The sequence below is a fragment of the Amborella trichopoda genome, chromosome 12, assembly GCF_054954075.1.
Source record: "Amborella trichopoda isolate Santa Cruz 75 chromosome 12, AtrichopodaSantaCruz75HAP2 v2.0, whole genome shotgun sequence".
Lineage (NCBI taxonomy): Eukaryota > Viridiplantae > Streptophyta > Magnoliopsida > Amborellales > Amborellaceae > Amborella > Amborella trichopoda.
The window spans coordinates 45,996,286-46,022,509 of record NC_142347.1 but is presented as its reverse complement, the minus strand read 5'-3'; the positions used below and the strand labels follow the sequence as shown (position 1 = coordinate 46,022,509).

The 26,224-nt window shown below is 36.6% G+C and overlaps 2 protein-coding genes across 2 annotated transcripts; both read left to right on the top strand.

Annotated features, from left to right (window-relative positions):
• The first annotated feature begins 371 nt into the window (after positions 1-371).
• Positions 372-14,834, top strand: SAD1 (Small nuclear ribonucleoprotein family protein). Its single transcript, XM_006845517.4, has 4 exons — positions 372-660; positions 787-910; positions 14,156-14,228; positions 14,420-14,834. Exons 1-4 carry the CDS (start codon positions 624-626, stop codon positions 14,444-14,446), a joined length of 261 nt encoding a protein of 86 aa, XP_006845580.2. The 5' UTR covers positions 372-623; the 3' UTR covers positions 14,447-14,834.
• Positions 14,835-16,709: 1,875 nt separating this feature from the next.
• Positions 16,710-25,552, top strand: LOC18435471 (zinc ion binding protein). Its single transcript, XM_006845516.4, has 4 exons — positions 16,710-17,823; positions 18,084-18,273; positions 24,225-24,761; positions 25,143-25,552. Exons 1-4 carry the CDS (start codon positions 17,669-17,671, stop codon positions 25,332-25,334), a joined length of 1,074 nt encoding a protein of 357 aa, XP_006845579.1. The 5' UTR covers positions 16,710-17,668; the 3' UTR covers positions 25,335-25,552.
• Positions 25,553-26,224: the final 672 nt, after the last annotated feature.

The window sequence follows — 26,224 nt, the reverse complement described above, 5'->3', positions numbered from 1 at the left end:
TTTATACAAGGCTGCAACCTTATATTACAAAAGTAAGGTGCATCTAAAAATCCAATAGAAGATAATGTTTAGAAGTTGTAAAACCTTCAAGTTGATTATCTCAACCTTAAGATGCATGGATAAATATAATAATAATAATTTCAAATACTAAAAACAATTCATCTTATAATAACAATTATCTGGGCCAATTATTTTAATGATTTTTAAGTGTATAGATCTACTCGATCTACATAATTTTTGAAAATGAAATTTCATAAATAAAGTTTAACATAGATTTTCGAGCCATCATAATGTCTGTAACACCAATACTATGGCAAAATTTAAAGGTGCGTCTTAGTAGTATAAGGTGGGCACCTTGTATAACCTCACCCTGTATATATATTGCCATGGTTTTGTTGCTGTAACCCAATAGATTGGACGGCGATGGATCAACATATTGCTCTACTGTTCAAGAAGGAACGGTGATATTCTAATGGTCACGAGTTCGAGCGAATGATATGGATCACCATGGGGGAGCCCTAGAAATTGAAAAGAGTGACCTTTTTCCCTCCCAAAAAGCGCCAAAGGTGAGCCCTAGAAATTGAACACGCGGATTCTCGGGGACCAAAATCACTGCAACAACCATGTCCCATGGTAATCCTTCTCAGCTTCTCCCATCAGGTATCTCTCGTTCTCTCTCTAACCATTTTTTGAAACTCTCTCTTCCATAGTATCAAATTTCAGGCCCTCCTTTTGTTTATCTCTCTCTGTTTTCAATTGTGGAGTGCTAAAAGGGATCATTTGCAGAGCTAATCGATCGGTGCATTGGATCAAAGATATGGGTTATAATGAAAGGGGATAAGGAGCTCGTTGGAACACTTAGGGGCTTTGATGTCTATGTCAATATGGTCCTGGAAGATGTCACTGAATAGTGAGTTTCTCTTTGTTTTTCATTATGGATTTCACGGGTAAACTGGTTTAATGTTTCGAGACCTTTTTGTTTATCCTGAGCTAGGGTTCTCTGTTATTTTATTTTTCTTCGTTTTCTGTTTTTTCATGTACTGACATTGAAACAAAGTTTCGGGGTCTTTTTCTTCTTTCTTGATAAATTTAATTAAATACTTTAGGAACAGACTACTACTGCTGCTGCTACTACCACTGCTACTATTATTATTATTGTTACTGTTATTACTGCTATTATTATGATATTGTAATGTTGATTAAGGAGGAAGCATTGCTTTATTTTGGATTAGGAGACCTCTTATTGGGTGTTCTTAATTGCTCGTGGGTATTTGATACGAATGCTCGGTTCTCTAAATTCTAAGGGCATGTTTGTTTAGTCCGAAATCTCCCTCCAGGAAAAAAAATGTGTTGATCGAGCTGTTTTACCATGTTTGGTTCGAGGGAATTCACTTGCTGTGACAATCTCCTTGAAGCATGCCACCATACAAAATGTTGTAAATCTTTTCTGTTTCATGGGAAAGCGGCTTCATGAACAAGGAGGTATGAAGCTGATTTGTTTGGAAATCTCCCTTGTGGAGAGAGATTTCAGATTTCACCAAATGCCCCCTAAATCTTAGTTTTTCTCTCTTTTTTCTGAACTCTCAGTAGATATCAAATTTTGCGGGTTTGTTCTTACCGTTTGGTTTATCCTGGGAAATTATTTCTATGGAGTGGGAGTAGTATTGCATCTAATGATCTAGCGTAGCAGTGATTTTTAACTTTCAAACAATGAATTTTTGTACATCTTGAGTTTTAGACTCTTTTCGTGGTGGTCAAGGTTGCAAAACCACACAGCAAGATGGCAGTGTTGAAATATAAAAGTTTGGCCTTCCAGTATTTGGGTACCAAAAGTAAATCTAGCAGCCCCAAAGATTAGAATGGTAGGATTATCCTTTATCTTGGACAGAAGATCGAATTGCAGCCATATTTTGATAGCAATTTATGGTAGAAACTACTTGAAATGGTCGAGAAAAGAATTGTCCTAAACCAGGTTTTCATGCTCCGGGGATGGTATTAGAGCTGGGCCTGCTCCATGAATGGTATTTACAGTTGGTAAAAAGAGGTATTTTTATATACAATATTAGTGCTTCTAGTAAAGGACTTCATGGTAAAATTGCAGAAGAAAGGGGGAGAACCTAAAGATATCCATGGGTCCAAATTCCCAATAGTATAACTTTTTAATAAATCAATAATTCAATATCATTTAGGTAGATGTTCTTTTTTTCAATTAAATTTACGAAATCACTTCCAGCAACCATTAGTGCAAAAAGCCCTTGTTAAACCAATGAATGAGTCTCTTTAGAGAGAGAAGATATTAGTGGAAGATGTGAGAAATTTGGTGCTTCGTGGTGTGATTTTTCAAAAGAAGCATTATGAAATTGAAAAACTTGTTCTTTTGGTCACCAGTTTAGATGTAGGATGAGAATTCATGTATCAGTTGCTAGAATTAACCTCCTAATGGTATTAATTGATTTGGAAATCAAAATATTGAGAGTTTGGATGGGTGTAGCTCTTGAAGAATAACCTTTCTTCGTCAATGTTTTTAATGTGATTTATTGAATTATGGACTATAGCATCATATTTACAGAACCTATTTTTAGGATACATGCTATTCACCAACTGTGCAAACAAGGACTTACGCTTTTAACCTATGTAACAATAAAAGCGTGTTTGACACGTTTTGAGGTGTCAGACATGGACACGGTGTCAGACATGGACATCATGTCATGTGACACATGGTTATGCATTCCACGCCCAACTGAATATATTAAGTCACTAAGACACTAACTATTACTTTACAATAAGACTTCAATGAATAACTGAATATATAAGACATTTTAAGATTTTAGTTTTACTTTCAAATAAGACTTAACCCATTAAGATATCACGTAATCAATTATTTATCAAATAAACTAAAACAAAAAAATAGAATATCAAAATACGGCACATTGTACAAAAAAGGAATTAATTACTCATAAAAGAATACGATATATGCTAAATTTCATCGTCCAAGTGAGAAAAAAAATCAATAAATCACCAAACAATCAATCTTTTAACTACAAATATATAAACATGACGTAAAAAAAAAGAAAAAAAAAAGAAAAAACACATGATTCATAACATAATATGTTGTAGCAAAATAAAATAAAATATGATGTGATAATACTTTAAAAATATCAAAATCAAATCGATGTCGGTGTAAACCTTGTCTATTGGATCGCCAAAAGTTCTCAAAATCAACTATTAGAAGCTCCAAATCCACCCATGAACTATTGCATTCGTCTTGGGAAGAAATTGAAAAAATAAAAAATTTATCGACCTTTCGAAAAATCACAAAAGCGTGGTTTTTGAGGGGTATTTCTCACATGAAAGGCCACGAATTCTATTGGGGATTTGGAAGACGCCCTAAAACCCTCTTCCCCGGGGAAAAAATTACATTTTTTACCCTCACTTGAGGGTTTTTTTCTGCCGCCCGCAAGTTATCACGGGTGCTGCCTAGGCAGGCGGCCAGACAATAGCGCCCAGGCGCCACCCAAATCGCCTAGGCAGGTGCCCAGAAGCAAAAACGCCTAATGCACCCGCCTAGACTGCGCCTAGACCTTTTGAATTTTTTTTTGCTTAGGCGGCCGCCTAGGCAGTCGGGCGGCAGAATTTCCGAACATTGTCTTAAGTTGTGAGACAAGCATGTCTTATGACTAAGACTCACATGTCAGTTGTATGAGACACTTGTCTTGAGTTTTCTGTGGAGTTTTTTAAATAAGGGAAATTTATCAAATTGCCTATGAGAGATGAACAATTCAACACTTTATCCATATATTTTGATGTAATTTCAAAATAACCATGGAAAGAGACATGGTCATGGGTTGGAATAGTTCCAATTGGACAAAATGTTGAATACTTCATCTCTAATGGTATTTTGATAAATTTCCCTTTAAATAATAGTTGTTTAAACCAAGTTTTGCTTATTTGCATCGTTACAACTTGTTATTTGTTATCAGTAAGATGTAAGTGTCTAAGTGATAATAACTTCAGGAAATGATCTATACCCCTCCACAAAAAAATATCGGTCCATTTTGACCCTAGGGTCCATGTAAAGCCTGTGAACCCCTGTGAACCCCCGCCAACTTTATTTTATTGGACCAAAATCCCCCTCCCTCCCTTTCCCAAAACACCATTTTTGAACCAAAAACTCACAGGAAATCTGTTTAAGTGAGGTTTCTCAATGAGTGAAAACCAGATGGAATCTTGCTGGAAAGTCGGTTTCTGGCAAATGTAAACCTCCATAGAGATACTCATTCTGTGAGGCTCTTTGGTCTCTTAGAGGAGAAGCTATCAGAAAAGAGAATGAGCTTGTAAAACTAGTTTTTGTGGCACATGGAGTCAGGTATAGGCCCCAGAAGCTTGTTTGCAGAGACATCGAGAACTCAAAGATTCGAATTCAGGCCTAATCGAGAAAGCAAATTTCCTGTAAATTAATTGTTCCATAGAAGAAGAGATTCCATAGTTGAAAGCTTTGTCATTCCTTGTGGTACTTGACCATTTAAGTTATTTTTCAACATGCTAAGAAAGGTAAGCTCTTTAAGCTTAGAATAGCCAATTGACACCTCGCCTGAAAGTTGGTTATCAGAAAGGTTGAGAGAGAGAGAAGAGGTCGAGTTGTAGAAACTAGCTGGAACCTCACCAAGAAACTGGATTTTGAACAAAAAACAGATGCTATTTCACCAAGGTTGCCAATATCAGCTGGCAAAACACCTTGTCGAACTACTTGAGCTTTTGCAACTTTTCCAAACTGAGCCGGTATTCCTCCATTAAAGCTGTACCCAATATTTGAATGCGCAAAAAAGCGAGAACCTTTCAAGAATCCAAGCTCTAATGGAATTTTTCCTGTAAACAAATTTCCAGCCAAATCGCCAAAACTTGCCAGAATACTGCCTTTGAAGAAACTCCCAAGTTGAGGATTTCTAGAGAGAGAAGATGGAGTAAGTCATATGGTAATGATCCTGTGAACTTATTGCGGAATGCATTGAAATGGGCCAGTTCTTTTAAGGCACTTCTGCCTAAAGGGAAGGTGGTGTTTGCAATGTTGTGGCTTAGATCAATGCTTTTGAGGTTTAAGAGAGAGGAAATGGAAGTTGGGAATGGGCCTTACGCCATTGGTACTGAAATTGAGGTGTTGAAGGTGGACTGAAAGCAAATTAGAGTTTATAAAACTGACCCATTTCAAACAACTCTAGTGCTAAAAATTTAGTTGAAGAACAATTTGAAAGGTTTTTGTGTGAGAGATCCATTGAGATGATGTGAGTGGTGCTGGGTTTGCAAGAATTTTAGGACCAGTTGCAAAAGGTTGGTATCAGAGAGCCATGAAGGTATTAAGGATATGAGAGCAAGGAGAGAGTTGGAGAGTGGGTGTTGAGGGGAGAGAAAGGGGGAGGAGAGAGAAAAGGAGAGAAGGTTTTTGGCCAAAAATGGTCTTTCTGGGGGGTGCCCCTGGGGGGAGGAGAGAGTTGGATAGGATTGGTATTAAAGAAAGGATGAGGATATCTCAGTAATTTGGATGTGCAAAAAGGTGGCAACTGTGGATTTGGTTCGATAGAATTAAGTTGGAGCCTTGGAGGGCAACTATTTTATGTGGATCCATAGGTCTTTAAGTGGACGACAACTTTTTGGGGAGGGGGTCAACGCCATTTTCCTAATAATTTTTTACATGCCAAAATAAATCTATAACAATAAAAAGAAATATGCTAAGAATTATATAATCGCGTTACGCTATGAATTTTATTTTATTTTGCACATTTGATTGTGCTGAAATTTTGAGGGTTTTGCACCTCATTTGGGTGCGTCTTAGAAAAATAAAAAAAATTCTAAAATAAGAAATTGATCAAAATACCCTATAACATTTCAAGGGCATTTTGATCATTTTATTGTTAGATTCTTTTATATTTTTTTCAAGTGCATGAAGGCAAGAAGTATCATCATCATCATCATCATCATCATCATCATCATCATCATCATTTGAGCCTTATCCTAACAATTTGGGGTCGGCTACATGAATCATGTTTCGCCATTCCGCTATATTAAGGGCCATACCCTCAGTCAAACATTAGCATAGGATTCATGAAAGGACCCGGTTTCTATGCGGCCAAGCCCGCATAGGTAGAAATGCGGGCCTCTTGATAAATCTATTTTTGAGATGGATTTTAAGACTTAATTTTTAAGGACATATAATCTTTAACATGGAGACCATAAATATGAAAAATGAATAAAATTTTAAAACTAGAAATAATAATTCTAGTAAGAAAACATTTGGATCGTTAGTATCCATTTTTTTAGATGGAACACCTACTTGCATCCATCTTTAAGATGGATGCTTTACATTTTCTAAACCGCATATGTAGAAATGCGGTCCAGCCCGCATGAAACAATTTTCCTTCATGAAATAGATGTGGCAAAAGTTTTATACTGGCAGCCAACCTAACATAATTAAAAATTTTTGACTCAATCTCACAAGATACATCCATTAATCCAAATTTATAGCAATATATGTAGACATATGATACAAATTTACATACACATGAACACCCCAATTGAATGCAACATAAACTCCTCAATTGGTCCACTACTTGTTGCACTCAACTTAACACATGGAGATTGGCCAAATGTGTACATTAAAATAGCCCCAAAATACATAAAAATAATCTATACACATAAGGGCTTCAAATGCATCAATTAACATACGCAAGCTCACTAAGATGCCAAACTCAAAATAAAATATCAACAACCAAGTTGCGCACAAAGTCTGAAGACTATGGAAAACCAATCAGGGATCATAAATTGCCGGTTAAGGTCTTAGTTTCAATCCAATCCAATAGTGAGATAATGTGGTCCAATTTTAATCTAAATGATGGGAATTTTGTCGCATGAATGCTAAACTCAAATATGATCAACAAAACTCATCAAAATTCTATAGAATGTGGCACACCAATCACAAATGAGAGAGAGTGCGTGGTGCACTATTGAGGTGTATGGGGCATATAAACTTAATATGGTGTGAGAAAATATGGATATAGTAACACCACATAAAAGCAAAGTTTTTAGATCAAGAGAAGACTAAAACCTTGAACCTCAACGAAATGGGATCGAAATCAACTATTCTCATGCTAGTAAGGAGTAAGTATTAATTTACAATGTAGGACTCAAAATGAAGATTACCTTGTTGTAAATGGCAATGGATAGCAATGAAGATGGTCTTAGATGACTACCGAATGTTCCTTTGATCCTCAAGGGAAAGCCATCGTATCATGCACCATAACCAAGGTGAGAAGGGGGGCGTGCCTCTCTCCATCTCTCTCTCTCTCTCTCTCTCTCTCAAACTCTCTCTAAGACTCCTCAAGGGTCACATGTTGGAGTTCTTTTAGTCTCCCAAAAGTGACTTTGGATTGGAGTTCGAGAGGTTATATATGAGAAAGGTGGGATTTTGAGTTGACCTATGTACTAGATTGAATTAAGACCACAGATCATGGGTATCAATGGCTGGAGAGAGGCTTGATTCAAGCCTCTCCATCACAAAACTAGCTATCATAGATATTGTGATTGAGATTTACACCACCTTATTCCCACTTGTGCAAGAATAATTCCAATTTCCTAATTTAATTAATTCCATAAATGAATAAAATTATCATATTATAAATTCCCATGTATTGTGTAAGGTAAAAATCAAGGGAGGGGTGTACCCCTCAAATTTCTACATTGTTATTCTCACTTCAGAAATCAAATTTGAATTTGAAATCAAGGAGATTTCTCTCATACACCTCATCACCTTTACACACTTAGGGCATTTGATAAGTTGGAGTTTTTGGAAATGGGAGTTAAACATCTCACTTCCATGTGTGTGGAAGCTGTAAAGTAGAAGGGTGGCCTTCCACACAACTTTTTTTTTAGTGTTAAAATGAGTTCATTAGTGGAAGACCTCCCCCGTATATAAAAAGTGATGGAAGAGCAGTCTTCCATAATTTGTGGGAGAGTTCCTCCACTCCCAAAAACTCCACGTGTCAAACCCACCCTTAGTGTGTTATAAGACACACTTGGTGTTATATGGCTCATTTGGTGTCATACCTTTACACATTTGATCATTGAGAGACTAACAGTAAAAGGAAAATTTCTAGATCTCTCATCTAATAGGCCAAAGCTCCTTAATTTATGGAAAATATCAAAAGGGTGTAGGCTTAGGTGCACACATGTGAAAAGACACATGTGTACAAACGCCACAATGCATGAAATACCAAATAGCCCTACAAAGGTGGGAATGTTGGGGTTGTTGCCTTTCAAGGCCTTGACACCAAGATTTTATGTGGTTCTTGATCACAGTGGGAATGACCGAGACATGATTCGTCGGACCTGTGCAAAGTGTTCCAAGTTGGTGTCCCTTGAGTAACAAATCTTCGGATCATGAGGCTCGGTTTAAGGGGCATTATGCCGAAAAGGGTTTGGGCTGCCTGTGGTCAGGGTTGGTGAGATCACCTCATGATCGATTTGAGCCAAGGCATGATTATTTTGATTGATATATTTATGTGTTATGAGAATGGTTGAACGTGGATCGAGATATCTATATATTTTTGAGATTTTTTGTGTTAAGCCTGTGTGAGAAGGATCGGCTTTGAGAGGACACGAAGCCAAATCCTCGAAATGGACCTTTTCACAACATATGCATACGACAGTCGCAAAATGGGAAGCTACTCTCACTCAAGCAGATTTATAGAGGAGAGACATGCACATGTGCTAGAGAGAGTACCCCTGCATCCAAGAATGTATGTCCTTGGGGGTCCACCTGTAAGCTACTATAAATCTAGGACTCAGTCATCTATTGGGTTGGCTTTGATAAAAGCCAAACATGAGCCCTTGCCACATGCTGTGGATCATGGGTCTTGTTGGGCTAATTTCGAGAAAGTGACCTGGGGCTCTAGATCTAGCTGATTGGAGTGCCCAATCAGTGAAGAATAGTTCCATGAGGGTCCTAATTTTCCAAAGAGAATTTCTGTTCTCAAGAACCAGGCAAATTTACACATGGGCACGAAAACAAACTTGAAAATATAAAACGAGCTTTTGTTTTCCTTGAAAATTATGCGCAAGGTTAGTTCACTCGTGGTTTGTTATTTTTCCCATTTTGCCTCTTGGTCCGATTTTACTAACATTCGACCAGTTTTATACATGGGGTTGTATTCTATGTTTGGGCATACTTCAAGGTTGGTCCGATGTCCTTAAAATGCAGAGTCTGATGTTGAGGACATCAGACCTGGGCTGGCATTAGACACATACTAAAGTTTGCCAACTTTTGGTAGTTTCTTCCATAGATCAATATTGCAATACATGTCAAAACCCATTTAGTTGTACCCCTTGGATCCCACCCTACCCCACCTCATGCAAAAAAATAAAACGAAAGGTATATGCGCAAGTTGAGGGCATGAACTGGTGGTCTGAGGTCATGAACCTCAGACCTCTCTCTATGTGGCCTAAAGCCACAAAATTAGCAGTTGAGGTCCCTAACCTCGGATTGTTATCTCTGTGGACCAAAGCCGCAAGTCCCCTGGCCTTGAACCCGTCCTAAAGTCACAACCCTACATTTGAGGGGAGAAAAAACAGTAATTTGAACTAGTATGATTTTCCTAACATCAGACTGAAAGGCAAAATGGGAAAAATAAAAAACACGAGCCAACCGACCTTCCGCATAATATTTGCATAAAAAAAACCTTTTTGGTATTTTCCCATTTATTTTTGTGCTTGTACTGAATTGTGCCTCTTAAAGCAGTTGAGAAATATTGACAATGATTTTTGGATATTTTAAAATAATTTTTGGAATTTTTTGGGTAAAAATTTCTCTATAAATAAAAAAATTAAAAAATAGCACCCAAGGACACAAACCATCCGTCCCAAATGTCCAATGGGCCCCATGGCCATGTCCACATGGTTGTTGATGTCAACACCATGTTAGCCATATGCTGGCGTCCCCCCTTGTGGGGGTTGGTTTGTCATTTGTGCATTTGTTCCTATGGTTCACATGTGTATCTACTCCCACATGTATGTATGTCAGTATGTGCTCTCGCGTGTGTGTGCGGTGTGTGCCTAGTGTAGTCAAGCTTGATATTTCCCATGGTTTAAGGAGCTCAAACTAATTAGAAGAGAGATCTAAAAGTTTCTCCTGAGTTGTTAATATCTCATTGATCACGCATGAGGGTATGTCACTAAGTGTGCCATATGATACAAGTGTATGAAGATGATGAGATGTAGTAAGAGAAAGCTCCTTAGTTTTAATTTCAAATTTGATTTCTTGAGTGACGAAAAGAGTAGAGATTCGAGGGGCATACCCCTCACTTATTTTTTACCTCACACAATTATGGAAAACCATGTGCAGTTATGAGACGAAAATATTATGTATTTATAAAATTAAGAAAAATGAGAAATATTTAATTATTCTTTTACATAGGGGTATAAAGGTGGTGAATCTCAACTACACATTTTTGATAGCTAATTATGCGGTTGAAAGGCTAGGATCAAACTTTTCTCCAAGCCATCCATACTCATGATGTTTGGTACTAAGTTAATCTAATACATAGGCCAACTCAAAACTCTAACTCTCTCATTCAATGTTGTCAGATTCGCTTTAGAGTCTTTTTCAGTTTGGTTAGAAAAATGAAGCAATTCAGTACTTCTGCCTATTCGAGGGAATACTTCAGCCTTTTTAAAAAAAAAAAATTTTATATAAATAAATTAGATATTTATATATAAAAATATATAAAATTAAATAAAAAAACTTAAAAATAAAAATTTTCAAAAAAATAAAAAAATAATTTTATATAGATATTTCTCTGCTTAGGCCGAAGAGGCCGAAGCATGCCCAAATCTAATCAAAGCGATAGCACTAGGCTTCGGCCTCTTTGGCCACCAAAGCGAAGAGAATTTGACAACGTTGCTCTCATTATATATACTCATGAATTCCATATTAGCAAATACATCAAAAATACATTGTTGATAACACCACCCAATGTTTATCTCTTTGTAGATTAGGATAAGATAAAGCTCTTTGTAATTTGAATAAGATTAGTTTGTTGTATAGGATAAGATAAAGTTGTAACAAGTAGTTGTAACAAATTCCTATTTTGAAGGCCACAATACGTACATACGCGTTCAAATACTTGTAACAAATTCCTATTTTGAAGGCCACAATACGTACATACGCGTTCCTCTAAGTGAATGGTGTGAAATACATTTTTCATTAGTTAACATGGTATCAGAGTGATGAAATCTGTTGGCATTCGCAAAAGTATTCAGTTAACCAGGTGAGAGTGATATTGGAGTGGCCATTGATTTCTCAACATATAGCAAGAGTGCAATCAGTTGGGCTTCTGACAATTTAATGGAAAATGTATTTCCCCCCATTCACGTGGGGGAAACCCCATATATTTATACAAGTGTTTGAACGCGTATGTAGGCGTTGTAGCTTTCAAAATAAGAATTTGTTATAACTACTTGTTACAACTTTATCTTATACTAATCTCATTCAAACTATAAAAAAGCTTTATCTTATCCTAATTTACAAAGAGATATACATTGGGTGGTGTTATCAACGAGGTAGTTTCAATATATTTTCTAACACTTCAAACCTTAAGGCACTCTTATAGAGACTAACGAAGCCCAAACATGTGGTCCTTGAGGAGTTCCTAAGAGAGAGAGAGATGGGGAGAGACATACTCCCTTTTATAGTTAAGGCCTATTAAAATGGCTTTTTGATCCTCAAGGGAAGGCCATCCTCAAGGGAAGGCCACCAAATGCTCTTTTGATCCTCAAGGGAAGGCCATTGTTTAATAGTTAAGGCCTATTAAAATGGCTAAGGGCTCGAGGCCCTTCTCTCTCGCTCATAGGGTATTGTGCTTTTTCTCTCAACGTATAAGAACTAAAAAAGAGGATAAAGAAGTTACCCTCCAATTGTTCAATGCAAGGGCTCTCTTGCACACAGACACACACATGGACCTATATACTCGCACCGTACATATAAGACAAAGAGAAAGAAGGTGACCTCCAAATGTTTGATGTGAACCCCCCGCCCCCCCCCCGCCCCCACACCACCCCACCCCACCCCACCCCAATTGACAAACTCATGTTCTCTTTCTACATGTGAAAAAGAAGAAAAAAGAAGAACATGTCCTCTAAGTGGTCGATGTGAGACCTCTCTATCACATGCACATGGACGCGCGTGCATGCACACACACACCAAATGCCCTCCGAACTCCTAGTAGTTATCGGGCGCCCGCCTAGGCGACCGCCTTGCTGTCTAGGCGGCTGTCTCCGCGTGTTGGAACATTGCTCGGGGAGGGGAGGCGGTTGCGGTTTCATCCTTATCAAAGCCTTTTTCCAACTAATTGGGGCCATCTGCACGAATCCTTATTCTCCATTTTGCTCTGTTAAGGGCTATACTCTCAATAAGGCCATAACTCCCCATATATTTTCTCTCTACTTCCAATCATGTCCTTTTGGACCTACTTCTTGCCCTTTTTAAGTCTTCCACCTGAAGTAACTCGCACCTCCTAATAGGTGTGATTTGTTTGATCTAATGAAGTGTGACTATGTGGGAGGAGGGTTGTGGATTTTTAATTTGTACCTTCAAAAAGCAGTTTACCTAGAAAATAAGAAAATGGCAGTTGAAGTTGAAAATTTCTTGGATGTCTTGTCTACTATTAAAAGCTTTCTAAGAGTTTGCACGGCCAGTTCTCTACCTAACTATGAGGTCCTGTTGTAGTGTGATATCGCTTCTTCCGAGAGCTTGGGGCTGGTGTTCTATTGTAGTTAATTCATAACAATATGTTGCCTAAAAAATGCACCTGGAATTGTCTCTTTTTATCTGTTTACTATCTTTACAACCATGTGCATTTATGTGGTAATCCTAAAGTGTGAATAAATTTATATTTGCTGTCATCTTTTGGAGTTGCTCTGGCACTAGTTTTCACCTCTCAATGGTCCCTCAGGCCACATTGTAAACGACAAAAATAGTTGTACGCATTTGTCATAAAATTTTCACTATGGACAGATGGATATCATGTCCTCACAAATTACACACGGACTTCTATCATTTTGCAACAAAATCCATTCTTGTTGCATACAGGAATAGCTGAAAGTGGTGATGGAATCACAGTTTTGTTATTCTGCTATCTTAACGAGCATCATCATCATTAGAGTCTTTTCCCAATTAATTGGGGTTGGCTGTACGAATCATGATATGCCATTTTACTCTATTAAGGGCTTGTTGTCTTAACGAGCAGGGTGAGGATCTTAAACTTTCCCAAGCCCGGGTAAAGGAGGTGGGTTGTGTTAGGTAGGCAGCTAATGTAGAACTTTGTCAAAACTTTTCCATGAATCCCGAGTCTACATTTTTTTTTTTTTTTTGATAATCTGAGTTTACAATATTTGCTGTCTTAACGAGCACATGCATTTATTTCATATTCCTAAAACTATAGACATATACGCGAAGTGTTGGATTGTGACCCCAAACATTAGTTTTCAACTTTTGCTCTCCCACAGCCCTCTTCGTTATGGACTAAAACTTGCTGTATGCATGATTCTAAAATCATTCCATCATGGGCAATAAACACCGATAAATACTACAGTCTCAAATAAAACCACATATGGGAGTGCCCTAGCCATCTGGATATGGTTGTATTTCTAAATAGTAATCAAAGCTTGTCAAAAAGTCGCTGTAAGATTACAAGCATCCCCAGTGAAATTGACCCAAAAAAAAAAAAAGAAGCATCCCCAATGACTGCTGCGCATTGTGTCATAGGGTGGGGAATTCTCTTGTGAAAGACCAAGGTCGAATACATACATTCCAATACAATGTTGAAAACTTTCTATTTCTTTGAATTAAAAATTGGAACTTAACAATAGAAGCTGATATATAATAGAAAAGAAAAGAATAATAGAAAGTGAAGAAAGAGAAATCAAAATATATTTACAAAATAGAAGTTCTCTTGTGCCTTAGCATTTAAGTGATAGGAAGATAGCATTTGAATGGTCTGTTCTTTTCTTTTCTTTTTACCAGCTCAAATTTTTATACTGTTGAAGACAGTTTTGGATGTTCCTGTCATTTCCATCTCAGAATGCATACTAATTCTGTACCCCTTTGTTTTAGTGAAATCACGGCTGAAGGGCGGAGAATAACGAAACTTGAACAGATTTTACTCAATGGAAACAATATTGCCATTGTAAGCAAACCTCCACTATCTTGATTTTTGTGTGGTTCCTGGCACCCTAAAATTTCCTGAATCGATAAAAATACTGTGATTCTTCTGAGCTAAGAAGGCTTCTTTGTCTTCTGCAATAATTCAGCTACCATAAATTGATAAATTTTCCTTTCATCTCCCCCATATTCTAACTAGATTCACGTTCAATGCAGCTGGTTCCTGGGGGTTCTCCTGAATGACATGCTCCCCCTAAAATGCTGCCTCTTAAGCAGCAGATATGGCAAATGGGAGACCCTAATCCCTCCATCATTGAAACTAACAGTATCAAAAGGGGTTATTTGCTGGTGTTTTATGGTCCGATGACACGAGTGTATGTTGTTTAGGGGGAGATGAATAGGTTTATCAGATCCATTCTGTGGTTTATTCACTCTTTTGGTAATGATTATATTGCTTGTCTTGAGGCTTGTAATTTTAATTTGCCTCTCTTTGAATCTTGTGAGGGAATCTAGAACCAGAATGTAGCCTTGTATTGAGAAATCTGTCTCGTAAGATAAATCAACAACTCATCTTAATGTTCGAACTGTACCTTTCTTAGAAACAGTGAAGTAACAGATTCAGCTTGGAAAATTGAAGCGTTTCGTTAATTTTACCAAATTATGCTGTTTTGGCTAAGGGGACTTTTGTTTCAATACTTTCGTGAAAAGACTGATTTTTTCTTCTTTTAGGAATATTTGAAATTATCAAGAGTTGTATTTCTGCAGCTGTTGTAAAAAATCAGAGTTTTAAGAGGATATGTGAGCTATTTGTGGTTAGTGCAGGTGCCGCTTGGGACGACTTCTGCAAAAAAAAATACTACGGAGAGAAATGATTGTTTGTTGTAGGTGTAAATTTCAATCTCTCTCTCTCTCTCTCTTCACACACACACACAGGTGCCTCACACTGAATTTTCAATATTTAAAACACAGAATTTCAAATATTTAAAAGCTGGCACCGCTCTCTTGCTAATGTAACTGATAAACCTATCCAAGATATTTAAAACACTCAGGCGAAGTAGTTCCAGACTGTTTTGATCTATACTTTCTGTAATGAATCAGAACGACCTAGAACTATTAGTTCCAGATTACTTTGATCTATGCCTATTATAAGGACTCGAAGCGGTCTGGACCTATTCGTTTAGGATGGCTTTGATAAGTATTTTTTTTAATCAAAGTGTAACAAAGCAAGACGACTGTGATTCCGTACGATGATTCATATAGCGTGTTTCACCTATTTGTTTAGGTTTTAGGAGAGCCTAGAATAAGATATTTTGATGTGAAAAATATTTTCCAGCATTCTGCACGGATAGCTAATGGTATCATTTGTTTTGCTCAGTTAAGTGGAGCCAAATCACCACAATGCCTCAAACTATTTAGGGGGTATCAGGAATATGAGGCACCTTACCTTAAGAAATCTTCTAAAGTAACTATTCTAATGCTAAATTGGTTTATTTTACCACCTTAATGCTATTATCACTGCAATGCCTCAAATTATGTAGGGTTTATCTCGAATATGAGGCACCTCACCATAAGAAATCTTCTAAAGTAACTATTGTAATGCTAAATTGGTTGATTTTATCACTTCAATGATATTTTTAGGTTGCCGTATCATTCTAGTACACTTTCCATTAAAGAGAAATATAATAAATGAAAAGGTGAAAAAAAATGAAGTCAAAATATGTATAAATCATCAAATCACTTTACAAAATCATTTAGGTAGTCCAATAATCGCATTTACCGCTGTTGGATACTTCTTTAAAATTTCCAAATTGACCTTGTTTAGGGTTGAAACTTGAATGGTCAGAGATATTTTTGGTAATTTGACAATGCTTAAGTGACTTGAGTTGAATGATATAAAAAGTGACTTTTACCTCTCTAAACTCTTAACAAAGGGGGCCATTAATATCATTTTGGCAATTCTGTGTCACTAACCCTACATAATAGTAGTCTTATCATCGTTTCACTTAGTGACATTTAAGTGGACCAAACTACGGAAATATCCCTAAATGTTTAAGTTCCCAATCTTGACAATTAAAAACTTTTCAAAAAATTATTTGAAGAGGTTCAAGAGTTTAACAACAATTTAAAAATCAAGATTTTAACTGTAAATGAGATAATTTGACCAAGGTGGTTTAACGCAATGTTGTAAGAACAATACCAAATTAGCCGGTTCCATCAGGAAACTTGTAAACCGGATGCCTGTTCGGTCCAGTGTAGCATGGTGGACCGTATGGTCCATTATTTTTTAGTATGTACTTTATACTGAAGTTTCTCATGTTTATTATATTTCATTTGGTCATTTTTAAATCCATTTAGGGGCATTTTTATCAAATTTAATTAAAGAGAAGAATAAGGTTTTGGAAAACAAAATATTAAAGAGAGAGCTCATTTGTAAAAATTTTGCTCTCACTCTGTGCCAAATATTCTAGTCCTTGGGCTTTTTCAGGCGATTTTCCAGGGTGAATTCGGTGCACCCTTGTTTAAGGCCCAACGAGGTATATAATAAATTCAACCTTTTTTTATTGTTTGATTTATTGTTGGAAAAAAAGGAAAAATTCGGATTCTTTTGTGGGTTTCTGCAGGAAATCTTATAATGAGCTTTGAATCTATTGATTATTGATTATTGATCACTCAATCTCAATCCAATGTCCATTTCTGCAGGTTCTTTTTCAGCCTTTTTTACATGAAGAAAATGCTTTTTTGTGGTTTTCTTTATATGCTTTTTTGTGTGGGTTTTTACCTGCTTTTTTTTGTGATCTCTCTCTCTCTTTCTAAGTCATTACCATTTCCTCCAAGCAAGAATTTTATGTTGTTTTACTTGTTCTAGTTTTGTATGATTGAATGAACTTTAAGGTTTCTAGTTTCAAGTTAACTTGATTTAGGGATAATTTGATATTAGGGATAATTTATATTGGGGATATTTTCTTTATAAGCTTACTATTTATGCAATATATTATGATTATTTTTCAAGAGAATAAAAAAAACCCACCATAAATGAGATTAAATAATTTAACTCTATTAAAAATTTAAAATATATCGTCCTCGCACTTTCATGTACTTGAATACCTATTTTTTAATTTTTTTGCTTTTTTTTTATTTTTATATTTGTATTTGTATTTGTATTTAATTTTTAATTTACTAATTGTTTTCATACGGTCAACTAATGCGGTTTGGCCTTCCAAACTAGACCACCCTCGCCCATCAGCATTGGTTTAAAACTTTAAACTTTTAAACTTTTTTTAACAAGGCCGAGAAACTTTTAAACGTTCAAACTGTAATTATACCCTCGATGAGGTTTTCCCTCTTAATTAGAGGCCTTCATTTCAAGACAGCGTACAAAAATGAGATAAGACTTTTGAAATTCTTCTGCAACTCTTTTTAGGGTTTTTTTTTTGAAGTCCAAAGGAACCTGACGAACCTGAATCCATGGAGTTGGGGGATTTGTACAAGGTATGGGAGATCAAGGTTCTGAAGAAGCCTGGAGAAGAGGATGCCAGAAAGTTTCTTGAGAAGGTCGCCAAACAGGTGCAGCCCATTATGCGCAAGCACAAATGGAGAGTCAAGCTTCTCTCTGAGTTTTGGTGAGATTCATTTTTCTAGTTCTAGGTTTTTTCTTCTTGATTTTATCTCTGAATCTTTTCCGTCTCTGTCACTCTTTTTCATGTATTCGTTCTTCTTTTCCCCGATTTTTACTTTTCAAGGGCATCCTTCGTATCCTCCCCCATCTCCCCAACCTCCTTTTCTCTCTCTATCTCTCTCTCTCACGCACTCACTCTCGATTCATGTGAAAGTCCTTCATCTTTTTTGATGCCTCTCTCTCTCTAATCTGGCCATGTTGCAGTCCGAAGAATTTGCTGGGGTTGAATGTAGGGGGTGGCGTGGAGGTGAGGCTAAGATTGAGGAAACCCAATAGAGAATGGGAGTTCCTTTCATTTGAGGAGGTTCTTGACACCATGCTCCATGAGCTTTGTCACAATGTACATGGCCCTCACAATGCTGATTTCTATAAGCTATGGGATGGTCTTCGACAGGTTTCTTTTTGGTCCCTACCCATTTCTAACAAATTGGATTTTTTGTTGAATTTGGCGAATTTGAGTGGTGATTTATGCATATTCTTGCCAGAGTTGGTAGGCCTTCATCGAACGAAATGTTGCTTGTGTGGTCACATTTTGAACTGTTATTTGATTCGTTGTTGCTCACATTATCACATTTTGAATGGTTAATTGTGCATTATTTAGAATTGGGTGATCTATTTGGTATTCATTGGCATTTAGGACTTCTTTTATTGTTATTTTGTTAATTTATTTTAATGTGTTACTTTTCATTTGCTTGGCTATCTTCAGTTGCTGATATTTCTACGATTTTGATTTATAATATTAAGTAGAGGAATGAGTCTTTTTTGTTTTTGGTTTTTTGGGTAGTTCAGCCGTAGACTCGAACTTGAGACGTAGCGTTGCTAATCACTCAAGCCCGAGTGCAATTCCTGGTTTAGGACTGAGTCATTCTTATTCAATTTGATTTTATTTATAGTTTCATTGGAGGCATTGTACGAGTTGTTAGAAATTCCCATTGTTGGAGAATTAGTTGCAGAAACCCTGGCCAATGATAGGGTTGTTTGGATTTTTTCTCTCTTGAGAGTTGAGGATTGATGAGGCAGAGAGGGCATTTAAGCAAATGGTAGAGAGAGGATTAAGGCCTGATGCCACAAGTTATGAGATTTTGTTGATGGTTTTGTGTGAAGGAGGATGGTTGAATGATGGGGAGAGATGGTAAGTTGAGGAAGATACAGTAAATGCTTGATTATTGTCATGGTCAGTAATCCTGAAGAGAGTGTTGAAAGGTTTAATGCATTTAGGAATCTTCTGATAGAAGATAATCTTGCCATCATATTACCTTCAATCATATGATGCGTTATTACTATCTTTGAGAAGGCATTATTTGGAGCCACCCAGATGATGGTTGTCTCCTGATGTGATACAATTAAGTAATAATGATAGTGTCTTTAAAAGCATGATGCAGAGCCTAGGCAGCCAGCGAACTCTGGCCACCTAGGCGGCTGTCTTAATATTGAGGAGGCCCAAAACAGGAGATGTAAGGTTTTTTCACTAGAATGTTGGATTTCTTGATATTTTTGTTAAAGAATGTCTCTATACGATATATATTGTGATAATACCCAAATACAATGATATTTTGAAATGAAAACTCACCTTTTTGCCTGATGTCAGATCTTCAATGTCTTGATACAATGCTTACTCTAAGGGCGTGGTTGATAACAGGAAGCAAGAACATGAACAGGAAATTGGAAGTTACTGAAAATTGTAAATTAGAAGTTACTTAAGAAGTTAATGGTTTCTGTGTTTGATAACCTCCCTAGGAAGTTAAGAAGTTCATAGTTTCTGTGTTTGATAACTCCTGGGATATGTGGTAAATATCTTATATTTATATTTACATAGATAATAATTTAAATAGAAATATATAATATTTATAACATACTATAATACATGATATATTGTATTTTATATTTATTTTTAATATAAATAAATAAATATATATATATATATATATATGAAATTATCTTATATTACATAAAATAATATAATATATTATAATATATGTTTATTATATATAATATATTATACATTGTATATATAATATATTATAATATATAATATTATAAATATCTATTTTATATATATAGATATATATATACATCATGGACAAAATAAAAAGTTCCCTTTTCAAGTTCCATGGCTTACCCATGGAACTTTACTCAAGCCTAAAGGTGGGAATAAAGGGGAGTTCTCAAATTATCTTCCACTTTTTATCAAACACATAACATGAACAGTAATAGGTAAAGTTCCTTCTTCATCTTCTAACTTCCTGTTATCAAACACGCCCTAAATGACTCTAAATGGTTCAAGTACCCATCTTCGAACTGCCTTGATTGTTTTCGCCAAGAAACTAATCCACAAAAAGCTTGGTTTTGATTTTGATTTCTTGCAAAGTTTTTTCCAATATTGAAAAAGTTGAAATTTTTTTTTATATATATATTTTCAAAACATAGTGATGATGCTGGGCACTTGCATCATGGTGGTAGCCTGGTTACGCATGGCAGATTTTTCCCCTCCCACCTCCCACTGCCTCAAACCACTTTTGAAACATGGATAATTGGAAAGAAAAAGGTAAAACCCAGAGGCTATTTCCCATTTGGTGTAATGATAAATACGAGAATGTCAGGTTTTGACTAATTTCCTAAAAAAGACAGCTGACAGGAAGGATAAATGAGTGCAAGTTGTCTTACTTGCCGGTCCTTCAAATTCCAATTGAAAGTGAACTAGAGATTCGTTATGAACAGACAATGTGGCTTGGCTAATTATCTCGGTAGACCAGCAGGGCAAACAATTTGAAGTATTCACATCACAGTAGTAGTGTAAAGACCGTAAGTGGGATGATAGCAATAAATAAGGAAAGGAAGGCCTCTAACATATTTTCCCTGAGATGCTTCGGAACTGAATTTTTGTCAACAGGTTCTTTACCTCTATTTTACCCACGTAATAACTGCTGAAGCAATCACTTTTGTAACCTTACACATAGTTTGGCTGCAAGATAAATTTTGCGCAACGTGTCTTGAGTTCCAACAAAATGTTGCATTTTGCAAGTGGGATGAAAACTAGCATTTTACTTTTCTTCTCATCAAGAAAAAGGTGTCCTTTTTGGTGTGTGCCCAGATGTAAGTGCGACCACAAACTTGGCATGACCTAAAATGCCCCCCAACAGCGCCATAGCATTTTTTGGGGCAGTGTCCAGATGAGCGGTTAAGGTGCCAGTTTTAGATGACCTTTTACCTAAGATTGGTTTCAATAACCTTAGAATGAGATGTTAAAACTTTCTTGGAAAGGGGTAGGTCATATGGTGAAATAAATCACAAACCAGGGCATCTAAAAGCTGTGGATGTTACTGTTCTCATGTCAATGTAATATCTTGAATCCTTTCTGAGCACTTTTCCAACTCCAATATGCTGGATTGGCAGATTCAATCGGTTATAGATACCATGTCAGGTGCTTGTATTTTACAATGTGATTCCATGCATATCTATTGGTTCAAGCAATATTCAACCAAACAAAACAATTCTACATAAGTGATGACTTCCCCGACCAACTGTACTCAATTGAATGCAATCTACTTATACAAATCCGACATGTCATACATTCATACCTATTGAAGCAAGTTCGTTCGTTAATTCTAAATATTTTTTTAAATCCAAAAGAATCTAAATCTTTCAAAATGTTTGTAAAAGAAAAATAAATCGGGTGCTAGTTTTTACATTTAGTCTTTGCAAAACATGCCCATCTATACTATTCAGACCCATCATTTACTAATCTCCAAACAGTATCAATCGTGCATATGGTGTTGTAACTTAAAATACTGGGCACAGAAACTAGCTCCCAATGTAATTTTTAAAAATTTGTTGGGTAATCTATACCAAATTTAGTATGTGGTTTGATTATTTTGAATTTGTAATAGGACTTGGGCTTGATTGGTTAGTTGTTAATGATTGTTGTGCTACACCTCAAGTTTGATTCCTATTGCTGACACTTCCTTAAACAGTTGAATTTTTTTTGCTTGAGAATGTTGATTTTGAAAGTTTTTTGTGCCAGTCGTAAATGTTGCCCTACTGACCATAACTAATGTGGTTAGGAAATAGGGGTTCCTTTATTTCTTACAGTTACTTTGGTCATTTGTGTTTTTGGAGATTATATGTGTAAATTAGGGAGTAATTAGGATTAGGCTTCCTGTGAGTCTTTAAGGTAGTTATTAGGGTTTTATTTTCTTATAAATATATGTATTATATTTTGTAAAGACTGAAGAATTGAGTTTTTTGGTCTTGTGAAAAGTTCGCTTGGGATAGATTCTCTTGCAGGCCTAGAGAGAGGCCAAGTCTCTCACTAGGGTGGATTCCATTGCAAACCTAGAGACCGTATGTTCTCTCATTTTTTTTATTTATCTTCCTTCTCTCTTCCTCTCTTCATCAAGTAGTATTGAGCTTCAGAAGATCCCTGCATGACGGTGCCTCCAAAGCCCACCCCTGCATCACGGTGCAATTGAGGATATGTCGCAATATTTCATAGAGAATGTAAATCAACAAATCAAGGAGAGTATGAATCAGGCCTTGAAGCATTTGAGAGGACTTTCAAGTACGCCTGTGAATTTAATAAGTGATGGCAAAAAAAGGGTTGTCATTCGTGAAGAGGCTGATTATAATCTGATAGATCCGGCAGCAAGCTTCAACCTTTGAGATTACACCACTAAACTTAAATATGTAAATCTGAATGCTGATGAGATAAACTAAACACCACCGTATCCTAATAGTAAGATATGAAATATGATCCATTAAGGGCGAGATGGACCTGCATTATCGTTGTAGAGTTTTCAAATTTTCATAAGCTTCAAAGTAATTGTTCTATTGATTGGAAAATTATGACGGGAAGAGTGCCATCTGCCAAGACAAAATGTAGGGCTATGCCACCAATTATTGGAGAGGTCTTTGAAGGATGTGATGAATTCAATAAAGCTTGAGGTAGAGCTTTTCCCAAACCTGGAATTTGTGAATATGATGTGGGAACTAGGTTTTCATTTATCTTTCAGGGTGATTGTGGGCGTTTGTGTTTATAGCTAATTTAGAAGTAAAATAGGATCTTAAGTAAATAGGATTAGGTTTCATGTGAGTCAAGTTAGTTTTTCAGGTCTTCTTTTCTTATAACTATATGTACATTGTTTCATAAATAGAGAGAGAGAAATTGATGTTCAAGTAATGTGACGAGATCTGTTGAGGAAGATTCCTTCCTGGCGTAGAGGGTGGACCATATCTCTCAATTTTGGGGTGTGTATACCCTTCTAGGCTTAGAGAGAGGTGTATTCTCTCCTTTTGTTGTTTTATTTTCTGGTTTTTTTATGTTTTTTTGTCTCCTACTTGCACACTATCTGACCTCAAATGGCTCAAAAACATATTGTTGTAGTCGATCACTTTCTCCATTTGTCATCACGCTAATCTGGCAGTGGTTCAACGGTGGTTTGTTTGGTTGACAAGCACAAAAACAACAGTTTCAATAATATGGATAGAGAGTTAGTGTATTTCAAACGTCATTCTTGATCTTCTTGAATTTTTTCATCATCTATTATTGTGTTCATATTATTTTCCTTTTATATGAATAGAGAATTAGTGTATTTCAAAAGTCATTCTTGATCTTCTTGATTCTTTTCATCATCTGTTATTGTGTTCATATTATTTTCCTTTCAGAGCAAGCTATTGAACAGCTGATGGTAATAATTATTTGTTTAAGGAGCGGAATACTTGGGCTCAAATACGTTAATTTTTTATTTCAATTTTGAAATGAATATATAAGAATAAATGCCTTAGAATGAAGGTCTTTATGTTTTGCGTTGGTACCTTGGGATGTGTAAGGACCATGAAGAGCTCAGGAAAGTTCATTAATGGAAATTAAGGTCCCTCTTGTTTTTTCTTATGAGACCAATATAGTACTAGAATAGAGATGTCCTTGTTTTCACCTTTCTCTTGTATTATCTAGGAACCTTTCATGCTGTAACTGAAGCTTCAGGAGTGTGTAACTATTGCTGGAAATTTTGAGACTAAGTAAATGAAGTTCATGCCTCCTTACTATCTTCTTTGGTGTGCTTGGGTGTTTTAAGCCACTTAGAATGTGTCCTATTTTTGCAAGCCACTCAAATTTTAGAAAAAACTTTGTCTAGGTTCAGATAATCCCGGTACCCCCATGTGCTATCTAAAATCTTGTCAGAGGTTCATTGGCCATAAGTACTTACGCAGAAAGCACTCTCACTGAAGTAGACCCAATTTCAAATCTTCTCGAGTACCTTCTACCACTGCGTACGAGTCATTACTCTTCTGTGCCTTGTTCTTAAAGACCCAATTAATTCTCTCTCTCTCTCTCTCTCTCTCATGTAGGAATGTGATGAACTAATGGCAAAAGGGATAACTGGTAGTGGCCAGGGATTTGATCTTCCCGGAAAACGGCTTGGTGGGTTTTCTCGTAATCCCCCTCTTCCTGCTCTTCGACAAACTGCATTAGCTGCCGCTGAGAAAAGAGCACGCCTCGAAGCCTTATTGCCATCTGGGCCTAAGCGTCTTGGTGGTGATGGCGATATTATGAGTGCACTTAGTCCAATTCAAGCAGCTGCCATGGCTGCAGAAAGGAGATTACAGGATGATTTATGGTGTGGTTCTGTAAATAGTGTGGAGGCAAATGATGATAATTCACTAGGCCAGCCCGTTGGGTTCTCAAAGGTTGATTATGGCAACAAGAATGGTGTATCTCATGATTCTCACAGTAATGGGAAAGTTGGTATATCTGGTAGTTCGGAGTTGCCATCTAGTTCTAGTGGTGAAGGTTTGAGGTCTAAGCCACCCCCCATTTCTCAATTGAAAGATTCAAGGGAGGAGGCGCCTATATGGGAATGTGGTGCATGTACTCTTTTCAATCAGGTGACACCGTCTTTCGTTGCTTTGATTCATTGGTAGTTTTTCTCTTTTTGAGATTTCTCGTTGAGTAGATATCAAAGGAGATTTCTCAATTTTTTGATTTATATTGAATGAGAGAGAAAAAGGAAATTTCTCACAGAACTTGGAACGGTCTAAAAGTTGGAATTTTTGAAGTGGGGAAAAAAGAAAAAAGAAAAGGGAACAATGCTATTGTTTGCCATATATGTCTAATTGTTGTTTCTAGAGTTCCTTGAGTCCCTGTGAGATGCAATTGGAAAGCTAAACTTTCCCCACACAGGTTATATTTGTACCTTCCATATAGTTACTTTCTTTTACTTTGACATTTGCTTCTTGAGTTGAGCATGGTGGTGGTTGTGGCTGCAGCCGTTGGCTCTGTTGTGTGAAGCATGTGGTTCCCAAAGGCCTAGAGATACTGGAGTCAAATACAAGATATGGTCGTGTAAATTTTGTACGCTAGAGAATGAAGTTCGGTTGGATAAATGCTTGGCTTGTGGGCAGTGGAGATATTCATATGGTCCTCCAGTATTCACTCCAGCTCCTAATGTAGGTACATGAAAAGGCCCATGTCAAGAAGGAGAACTTTGGATCAGTTTATGAGAGATCCAACACTATCACTATTTAATATCTAGTGGTTTAGATTAAGCTGAAAGTGTATGTACATATATTACATAGATACAAAAACTGATGGTCATAGAACCACAGGTAGCATTCTTCTGGTGTTTGTGAACCTCTGAAAGGTTGTTAATATGAAGAGAATACTCTTATTAGAGGTATGGGTTTTCTCTTATATATTATCTGCCTTATATTTATCTTTGAATAATTCTGATTATTATGGGTTCATATGAAATAGGGTATGATGGGGCTGTGGTTCTGAATGCCATTTAAGGTGAAGTTTGAGACCAAGGACATGCGTGTTTGGTTTAAAAAATGGGCCTAAATAATGCTATGGATTGAAACTTAGTTGCAGTTTGGTCTTCTTTGGTATATATTTATTAGAATTAACAAAGGCCTTGCTCCGGAAAATTGTGTATCTTCTTTTCTAGTCGTCGAAAATTTTTAGTTATAGTTGCTTAGTGAAACCGAACAGGTTCAGGATTCTCTCTCTCTCTTTTTCTTTTTTTTCTCCTTTACTCTTTTTTTTTTTTTTTTTGGGGGGGGGGGGGGGCGCTTTATGCCTTGTAATGCCTACAAGGTTTCCATACTTGGTTCGGTTGGAACTCAGCCACTGACCTTGCTGTGTTACTTGGGCAAGTCCAAGTTGACTTACCCTAGTCCCCTCTGAGCTTGGAAATGGAAGAAGCCAAAAAGGTTAAAAAAGTGAAAAATTTATATAGGGCCAAGGCTCTAAACAATCAAATTAGAGCCTGCCTCAGAAATTTTACTAGAAGTGGTTGTTTTGATGCTCAAATGTCCTCAAATTGATCATCTCGGCATCAAGATGCATG